The sequence below is a fragment of the Taurulus bubalis genome (assembly GCF_910589615.1).
Source record: "Taurulus bubalis genome assembly, chromosome: 18".
NCBI classification, from domain to species: Eukaryota; Metazoa; Chordata; class Actinopteri; order Perciformes; family Cottidae; genus Taurulus; species Taurulus bubalis.
In genome coordinates, this window is record NC_136606.1 from 14341044 (window position 1) to 14351813 (window position 10770).

Here is a 10770-nt window from a genome sequence, read left to right on the forward strand (position 1 = left end):
TCAGTTTCAAACTGAGTGTTTGAATTGGCCGCTGTTATGTCAGCTTTGGACGGAGGTTTGACATCCATTCAACATGTGGCTTCTTAATATTTGGCGCTCTTCGTCTGTCCCTCGTCCCGGTGGAGACGGGCTTTAAACTGTGAAGACGTGACTGATTGGTGTGTGCGTGTGTGCGTGCGTGCGTGTGTGCGTGCGTGCGTGTGTGTGTGTGTGTGTGTGTTTGAGGGGTCTCCATTTGGCGGTCTCCACTTCAAACAGGGAAATCAGAGCAGTACTATAAGACGATCCTGGCCAACTTCCATGCTTGCCTGATTTAGCCTCACCATTTAAAAAAAAATCCTTGAATGAAGTATTACTGAACTATTTTAAGTTTCCTTTTCCGGTGCCAACTTTTTCTTCTTCTTTTTTTTTTGCTTTGTGATGTTCCTCTGGGTTAAGGAACCAAAATAACATCAGGGAATTAGGTAAGCACGGTGGTTTTTCATTCAGGTCTCTCAAAATCCAAACGAGCAGTAGACACTAATACCAGACTCCTGTGACGCAACCATCTCCTCCTTCTCATTTCCTCCTCGGCGAGGCAGAGGGGCCCCAGACAGGAAGCCACAGGTTCGGCAGCCAATCACGTGCCAGAAAGCTGTCAGATCCTTATGGTTGCCATTGGCCCACATCAGAGCAGTGCAGCGAGCCTCTGAGGTATTTTTTTTTTTTCTTACTCCAAAGCCACCAGGGATTCCCTCCGGCCGCTGCCATCTGTGCCCGACCCCAAAACGGTTACAGAATTCAACCATTAAAAGGAAATAATCTGTAAGCAACACTGGATCTTTAAATAAACTGTGCGTCCCACAGAGCAGCGCTACTTTTGATGTAAATGGGCAGGGAAGTTCAGTTTTCAATTGTTTAATATTGGGAAAATGCACTCTTTTTCCACTGTAAAGTCATTTTTTTTCATTTCTAAACTTAAAGTCTTATGGGAAATGTCGTATTGTGTAATGCAGCTCAATTAAATCTTGTTAATGTGCTCACCCACGCCATGATTTAAACTACACTAACTACAGGCTTGAGAAGAAGCTGGTTGAGCAGCATACAACTACGCAGAGTATGGGTATAAATGCTGAAAACCAGCAGTCAAAGTAATAATCACCCTGCTAAATGCACATCTGACAAACCACAGCGGTTTCAACAAAGCTGGGGGGAAACGGCGCAAATGTGTGGACAAACAAGCCTAAAGACATGTGGCAATCAAGAAGCAGGGAATTAATTACTGGAAGGAAATGTGCAACTCAATGTGTCAAAACTGCAGTAAAGCTAATTTCTGCCTCCCAAACATAGTTTTGAGCTGATGGAAGAGGTCTGAGTACTACATTACTTTCTGAGACTAATATTCTTGAATCGGTTGAAGGAAGTTTGTCAGTTGGTCAGTTAGACGCACTGACCTTTGTTAAAACTAGAAAGGTGAACTCGTAGAGCTCAGATCTCTGCCAGGTGTGTCTGCAATGACCACTGCTGTCTTGTGCGATTGAACGAATACAACCCATAATTGGCTAACCCCCGTGTCTAGACTGCAAGTGGATCAGACGTGTTTCTCACTCACACACCTCACACTCTCGTGCAGATGTCGACGTTTCACCTCCGTCTTACAGGCATCACCGTGACTTGAAGTGTTCTGAAGTTTTTTCAACTATACGTGTGTGAACGTGAGGGTTGTCGGCCATTAAAAGGCCATTAGAACAACTGTGTCTCTGGAGCAAGAGAAGAGGCTGAGTGGCGGCGATGCTCTCAGCTGTGTTATCACTAGCGGCCCCTAACGGCCTGGAGCCTGTTAAGCGTGGAGAGTGAGGCAGACATGTTAGTATAAAACACAAGCAATAAGAGAAAGCGTTTTGAGAAAGTGTGAGTCACCGCATCCTCGAATGGTCCTTGAGCACGCAGTCAAAATGGGCACCCAAAAGTCAGCTTGCTGCAGAACAATGTAAGATGAGGGTGCACACGCACACACACGTAAACGATTGCATGATTATAACCCTTGTATTATACGTCTTCTCCTGTGTCTGAGTCCCCTGATCTGCACTTCGATCTTCAAATCTAGTATTTTCCTACTTCTGCTCATTTGGTTTCTGGCAGACAGACAAGAATTTTCTTAAACTTGAGCGTGTTATTAGTGGCAAGCATGCTCATTTCCCTTGGTGAGATTTGGATTCTAACTTTTGGTGAGCCATTCTCCGACAGATACTCTCATTGCCCAAATAAATGACAGCAGCAGACATATGCAATTGAACCACTTTGCAAAACATTGTATTAAATGACACTGCAGAGAGGCTGGAGCATGACCTGGCACTGAAGACTTGCCACCAGACAGTCTGGGAGGACGGACAGTCAGACAGACAGAAAGACAAGAGCACTGCCAGGATGCTCTCCTATAAATTACAGGCCTGAGAAGATAAGCCCTGCATGCTTACACTCTAAATCTAGTACAGCCGGTAAATTATAGTACAACAGTTGTATTTTAAATTTAAACCATCTCGCAGCACAGCAAACGCGTATGACAGCTACACGAGAGATGCTGCAACGGTCCAACACGAGACACTTTTACATAGTAAAGCACACCACGACTTGCTGGGATAAGTATTAGCTTAAAGTGTTTACAGCAGAAGATCCAAAGCACTACTTGCTCTTTTAAAGCTACAGCCGAGTCAGCGGGCAAACCATGCCAGTAAGCTGCGAGACGGCAAAAAAGGAAAATGTTGTTTATGAGGAAATTGTGTGACATAAATAATATGCAAGCCCTGATTGGCCCCGCAGTGGAAACCTGGCAGAGGGTTGCTTCCTCTCCTACTTATCAAGACTGCCCAGCAGACTCTGGCCGTGATGCCAAAAGGTCACGGCCACCGGTGTTATCGCACTACGACTCGCACAAACAAGAGGAGGCTGGGGTGATAACAGAGGACGGAGTAACAAAGTTGAAAAATAGAAACAGCGTGGACTTCCTGGCTTTAGGGCACAAATGATGTATGTAGTGGATGCAAAGAAAAACACGAGGATACTTTCTTGGACAGATATAATTAGATGAGCAAATACACAAAGGCGGGAGCAGAACAACTAAGAATGAAGGGGAAGAGAGCTATTCCTTTTACTACTGTCGGCAGGAGGAAAGACAAACAACGTAGCCATTAATATTACTCATATTAGAAGAACAGCAAAAAGAAGTAGAGCAGAGGAGTCAAATGGAAGCTACGACATCAGCAGTAGCTGAGCTTTTACTGGTAGCAGGTAGAGATAGTAGTGGAAGATACCACGTAGCACAAGTAGAGAGAAGTGTTGTGAAGTAGTTGTTAAATGCTAATACAACTACTAGTACATTAAGCGGCTGGAGAAGTAGTAGTAACTCTCGTAGTTTTGAACTAGTGGTGTTAATTGTCATGGTAGTACTGTGTAGTAATTGTTGTAATTAGCTGAAATAAAAGGCAAGGGTTGTACTAAAATAGTAGCGCTACTAGCAGGAGACGAGCCTGCAGCTGTAGAGGGAGGAAAGTAAAGCTGAAGCAAGCTTGTGACCTGAGAGACACTGGTTCAAATAGCAGGCTAAACCGGGTTACAGAAAGTGAACGAGACGAGCCTGCACCTCTTTCGTTAGCACTGAGCAAGGCCCTCAACCCCGCAGCAGAGCCAGTGTCGCTGCTCGGTGGCCTACAGATCAGATGAACTGTGGATGTGTGTATCACAGTCCCAGTGTCAGCAGGGCGTTAAAAAAGAGCGTTCACTGCTCTCCTCCCACCACCAATACCAATACCAGAACAGTACAGCATAGTACAACAGTAACTGTAGTAGCGGTAAAGACGACGAGGAGTTAGACGTACCAAACCTGCAACAGAACATCTCTCTCCTCCACCACTCCAGCCACAGCAAAGCCACCGACTGCTGCTATCAGCAGCCTTGACAGTTCCTAACGGGGTGAACCCTGGAAGAAACAACCGGATTAGAACATCAAAACACACACACACACACACACACACACAGTATACACGCGGAGCTGTAGGACTTAAACACAGTACAATCAACACAGAAGGAACACACACAGCACCCACACGGCTTCTTGTAGAATATATACACTGTACAGTACATGTTTAAGCATCTCTATATGAATGTGCATTTTCACGACCCATTTGGTGCCTTTTCACTTTTCACTCAATGTTCTGGCTGTCGCGGAACAAATGAAGCACTGTGTATTCTGTAGTGCTATAATTTTCTGCACAGGAGGTCCACTCAATCCAGAAGACTTCACATGCAGTCCAAACAGACTTTGGGGAGGCTGTAGTTTTAGTAGTTTACGGTACATAATTTATCCCATAATCCTTTTGTCTTTGTCAAGTATTGGCAGTGTGCGAGGAGCGACAATGCTGAGGCATTTGTCCCATTCAATGCCATCCCCTGAACCAGATCCTCTCCACTACCTGTCTACCCAAACACTTCAGAATATACACAATCACTACTAGCCACGTCTCCGGGTTTTATATTTTTTGTGGAAACCTTTAGTGAGAACTGAGATCATAAGAATATTCAGATATAACCCTCACTAGCAAATTAGCAGCCCAGACAGCGCGCACCATCGGACCGGGACCCTTGGTGACATCTTGCTCCAATTTGAGGGAGGCTGTGTGATTGGCCAGCTCTTTCAGATCATAACCAGCGCAGAAATTCCCTCCTGGAGGAGACCACAAAATTACAAAGTATGGCAGCTGGAAAGTCAGAGAGGAAGGGAAAATGATGAGGATGAAAAAAACAACAAGTTGAGCTGGAGTCCGAGGGCTGCAATTTGGATAGCAGCTTTGCTTTGGGCTAGCTGGCACACCAATGCTTCTCTTCCCTAAAGAGCCCAAATCCAATGCATAGTCACAAATCACGCATGTGCTCACACACGCTCACATATGCACATACACGGCATCCTCATTAATGGAAGACTAACATACTCCAACCACAGCCCCTTCCGTTGGATTCATGTGGTAATTACAACATTACCCAAGAGGCCTACAAACACTATGTCACAGGCTCAGGCAGAGACTCATAAAATCCTCCTCGCTCCGTAATGTAGCAGTAATGAAAATGATTATAACAAACCAGTGTGTGCCAGCAACACTCATCAACTGGGAGCTTTGATTACAGCTGTGGGTCAACGCAGGGCAATTATAGAGGAACAGTGCGTCATGCTGTTTATGGGAGCAGCGATATGACAGAGCTCCATAAAGCCCTTTGTCCTTGTAGGAAAAAAAGAGCAGAAGCTAGGAAGAGCTGGGCCATTCATTCATGGAGGCCCTTAAATGATTATTTAGACTCTTAGGGGTCTCAAGGACCCTCAAACTGATAGAGAAATAGAGCAGGGGCCCCTACTATATATGTTGTATAATTTAAAATGGTGTTTTATATTAAAATGGGCTATGTATAAACATACCTTGTTATTGTGCATCTAATACTAAGCTATTAAAACGATACGCAGCTTCATATATTCATGTTTTTATTTTAAACATGTGCAAGTTTCAGCTTTAGAATGTAAAAATTGTTAAATCTTGAGTCTTTTTTTGTTTGACATTTATAGACATACCTGTCAACTGATACCAATATCGACATTGTCTGATAATCATGCATACAAAGCTATTCAAATGGTGTTTTTATTTTAAGCATAAATGTGGAAACGAAACTGAGTAATGGCCGATTAGTGCCACTGCTAATCATAAACATGCCTGATAGACAGTGATAGAAGCAGCACTCAGATCTTGAGGCAAAAGTTGCAATACCACACTGTGAATACTCTCAAGTGAAGGTCCTGCATTGACATTAAAATGTACTTTTACCTTAGTAGTCATTATGTTTTCTGTTCTTAGTTGGCTAAAATGATACCTTTTATATTATTGTTTATAGAGTATGTAGAATTGGCACACAGCCTGACTCAGTATACAGACCTGGATCTGACATAAAATAGAACAAATATGATACTTGTGCTCATCACTTCATCCCAGACGTGATACAGAGGTTCAATTCTAAATGGTATTTCAAAGGTTTTGACTTTGCGATTACAACACAATAACATCTCTGACAGCAAAGTTCACCACAAGACTAAAACTGTATTTGTTCTCTGATACTCACTTTCATTTTTGGAGGTTTTCTCCTGTGGGAGGCATTAACAAAAAGATGAAAACGTGTTCTCTGAATCCGACCTTAAATCTAGAGATCCCAAAGTGTTTTCAAAATGAATAAACCATAATCTGCCTCTATAAAATAAGATGAGATAAAATAAGATAATCCTTTATTAGTCCCGCAGTGGGGAAATATAATCCGCACATAATTACACACAGCTCCCTGCAAAGCTAGACGATCAGTTACTCACAGTTAAGGAGGTTAAAGAAGTTGTTTTTTTGCAATTTCCTAATCTGGTTGCTGGACAGATTCCTAGATACATTGAGACAGAAAATAATAAAGAAGATGCAAATTCCTTAGTCAAAAGCAAAGTGAGAAATATGCAGATATACTTAAATAGATTGTCTTTCTCATTCATAGCCAAACATTAATTGTGGAAAGTATTGACCAAAATATCTAATTCATTTTCACAAGAGATTAACCAAAGTAAAAAACTTGTTTAATAACTACTGTCGCTGGGGATCCAATTATTGATCATTAAATATGAAAATAATTTCAGCATTTAATTCCGAAACTGTAATTTGCAAGAATTAATCAAAACATCTAAGGGATGTTTTTTTTGTTAGTTAGAGTTAAATGAGCAATGACAAAGCTGAAGCCTTGTGGGGTCAGAGTTTTGAGTTTTAAAGGGTAACGTCACCACATTCTTCAACACAGTAAACAGTTTTCAAAGGAACGGTCTTCTGTAGAAAGTATATGATAGAAGGAAAAGAATGTGGACAGTTACGTTCTCCTCAGGTTTAACAGGATAAAGCTGACTTATGGCGGGAAGATTAACAGGTTAAAAACATGAGGTGCTGCACAAAATTAGATTTGTTCCTTTACGCGCTTTTTCACCTGAATCACTGGAACAATTTGGCCACTTCAAGCCTAACACCTTCCATATAAAGAAATGTGATTAAATCTGTCTTTCATTAAAATGGTCATTCACATTTGAGGTAGTAGCTGTTTCAACATGACAATAGGCATGTAAATGTAATCAATGCAGAAAAATGTCATTAGATTATAATAACTCGTGCATTTATGTAAAAGCAGGTTGCGCTGGTGCTCTTTTTTTTTTACTGTTTTCTATCAGACTGCATAATGCTTATTTTCATCATGGATTTATTTTCATAATAATGAGAAATACTCTCTCAATGTTTGTTTTGTCCAAACTGGTACAAACATTTAAATTATTAAGAGTAAATCAAAATTAATTGAATAATTAAAGGAAAGGCAGCAAATCCTCAATTTGTTTTAATTGGAACCATGAAATGTTTTTGCATCAAAAAATGATAAAAAAAAAAACAATTATCAAAATAGTTGCCAATTCGTTTTCTATGAATCCACTAATCCTTTCATCTGTACTTATATATACTGTTTCATTTATAGAAAATATATTTTAAAGGCTCTACATACATTTTGCAAGCAAAAACTATAATTTGCAAAGAAACTAATGACTAAAGATGTTGAATAATTATAAGGAAATAAAAAAGACAAAATATCCCTAGTAGTTTGTGCCATGAAAAGGAAAACATAGGTGATTTACTTGAGTTTGTTACATTTCACCGCAACCTGACCTCAACTTCGTTCAACGTCTTTGTAAAAAACTGGGAACATTAACTGATTTGATTGTATTTCTCAAATCCTTTTCTGGAATATGACCTTTAACAAACAATGTTGGAAAACAAACATGTTAGCATTTAGCCTTCAGTGTGTTTTCATGGGATAGTGAGGCTTCACAGACATCGAAGGTGGCCTCCCCTCAGTTCAGCTCAACATGTGCTGAAGTGACACCTCTAGATCGTACCTGACAACAAGCATCCGCAGACTTCCGAATCCCCAACACTCCACATATGTGCCGACAGTGCCGGAATATTCAAAACCGGCAGAAAGCAATTACACTGAATTCAACAAGTTAGAAAAAGAAGAAAACAAGATGTCGACACTGAAAAACGAGAGCTGAGAGGGTGGTCGCGTTGGCGCTAATTTGAACAAAATGGATTCCTGGTGTTATTCAGAAACACGACCACAGAGAGCCTCGCTGCTCGTCATCTCATAACACAGACAGACCGCTAATCACCTCTGAAGGTCAGCCTCCTTGTTATAGCGGAGCAGCAATGCAGGACAACCTGCTGACAGGAATGTGTCGGGCGATTAAAAGCACATTACAGACATGGCGGGAATCACAGAAGAGCCACTTCTGCTGGGACGACCCGCTGTGCCGCTCATTAACCAACCCGTTTAACGCCAGCTAATTACTCTGCAGCACACACTGTTTTCTGTTCACAGCCGAGACGAGTGGCCCTCTAGCCGCCATCTGGAGAGGCTCCAACCTCTGAAGTACCAAACAAAGTGTGTGCTTGTCTCTCTTGTGCGGGCAGACAGGTTGATCCAGGTTGAAGACATTATTTCCACGGAGGGAGGGAGTTCATTCAGCGTGTGCGATGATTATTTTTAGAGGCACTATGAGCCGTGACGTGATTCTGGCTTTGGGTGGCTGACACAGTGCAGGCCACCTCACAGGTGTGTGAGTGTGTTTTTTTCTTTTCTGCTCAGGTCACCCCAGTGTTTCGGCTCGATCCAAGGACTCCAAGGAGCAAAGGCTGGTGGGAGAAAGAAAAAGATGCAGAGGAAGAATGTGATGGAGAGACAGCAGGAGGTCGAGTAATGAGGAGGAGCGGAGGAATTTCAATCTCTATCTATCTATCTCGTCTTTCCATAACTGCATCATAGCTATTCTACCTGTTTTCCTTCATGGTTTGCAGATATTTCTCAGCCCATACCCATTATTATTATAATTAAAGGGCTTAAAGAGTCTGTTTCCTTAACTTTTTAAACCATGAATTAAAAAAGTTGTACAATACATTCTGTCATTCAAAAAGTGCTTAAAATGTTGACTTACTGTTTCTGGCCAAGAAATAGTCCAAACATAATATCCCATAAAAACACAAACTGTTTGTACGCTTTGTTTTTTTTGTCCAGATTAAACAAACAAGATGTAATAATTATTGAGGTTTAGATGTGCCGGTAGGTGGATGTTGGTGCTTTTGCACAGAGGATAGCCGTTTCCCACCATTTCCAGTTGTTGGGGTAAGCTAAGCTAACTGGCTGCTGGAGGTAGTTTCATGGTTAGCAGGTACACATCAATCTTCTCATCTATTTCTCTGCATGAAGCATAAGCAACCTATTTCTTTGAGGTGTGCTGCTCTCAGAATTCCATGAGATTCCTAATAAATTGCATAAGCGGTGTTAAAGCAATATAATTAGTTTTAAACGAGGCACAGAGGAAAAGAGGAAGAGGAAACACAGAACCTGGAGGGATATGACTGATGCCGAAGACGGCCGGTTGGCCTCTAACAAGAGACAAAATTCCTCCACAAGACGTAAACCAGGTTCAAACTCTAATCCCCTCCTCACAATCCATCCCATCTCTACCCGGCGTCTCACCTTTCCCACGAGGAACGCCACGTTTAAGGCACCGTGAAAGGCCTCCAGCTCTTCGAGCAGACGCCTCGCTGTCTCCTGGTTCACCGCATTACGCACCTTGGGCCGGTTTATCGCCACAGTAACCACGGACCCCCTGCGCTCCTTTGACCACAGTCTGTACCGCAACTAATGACAGAGAATGATAAAGATGCAGAGACTGAAACCAATATGGCCCGCAACACTTAGAAAGAGGCCGACCCTGCGACAGGAGGTTTAACCTCCACAGTGGGAGGGACGGGGATGGAATGTAAACTGTTCCTTGGGGACAGACTTCATGACACAAACGGCGACAGACATGAAACAATGAATTCAAAAGGTCTGGTGAGGTGAGGCGAGGGCCTTGGCTCTCACTCTGGGTGTTTATACGAGTGTGAGTGTGCCAGGGGTTGTGGCTTGCGGCTGCAGCAGGTAGTTGACCTGACATTGTTTAGGGTCATCCCGGGGAATCCAGCTGTCAACCGCAGACCAGAGGCCACTGCTTCCAGGAGAAAACATCACGGAAAACAAACGGGCTATTCCAGGGAGCTGAGAGACAAAACCCAGTGAAGTGATGCAAGGCGGGATGGAGGGGGCAATTTGTCTCAGGCAGCGCTTCACCTCAAGCAAATGATCACACAGTTCAGTGTGTGCAAGGGAGTGGAACCGCGTTTTAACTACCCGTGTGTAGTGTTGTTTTTCCTTTTTAATTCACAGTTGCATTTAACTCTGAACACGCAGTGAGCCAGCGGGGCAACGCAGATTAAACATTCACATTTTAGTGCTGTCATTTTCCTGAGATGGAGTGGTTTTTCCATGTTCATGCAGTCAAAACATGTTTTTGAATCAATTAAGAGTCAATTAAAACATTTTCAGCAATGCTTTTGAGAATTGAGTAAAGTCTTTTGTTCATTTTCTGGTTCGGACTTTTTGTATATTCATTAGAATAAATTAATCAATTACAGGAATGCAACCTTATTCAACAATTGGCCTTTTTCATAGCACACATCTTGACATTTAATTGAAGGAGAACCACAGGTGAGACTCCATCCATCCATCCATCCATTTTCAACCGCTTATCCGGGGCCGGGGTGGCAGCAGGTTCAGCAGACCGACCCAGGCTTCTCTCTCACCTGCAAC

At 42.5% G+C, this 10770-nt stretch overlaps 1 protein-coding gene across 1 annotated transcript; it reads right to left on the reverse strand.

Moving 5' to 3' along the window:
* Window positions 1-3844: 3844 nt before the first annotated feature.
* On the reverse strand, window positions 3845-10078 carry LOC306750805 (uncharacterized protein; the record flags this gene model as incomplete). The annotated part of the gene is given in 6 exon segments (XM_079234279.1): window positions 3845-3940; window positions 3944-3955; window positions 4602-4700; window positions 9616-9759; window positions 9761-9780; window positions 10006-10078. Coding segments are annotated over 6 exon segments (444 nt in total).
* Window positions 10079-10770: the final 692 nt, after the last annotated feature.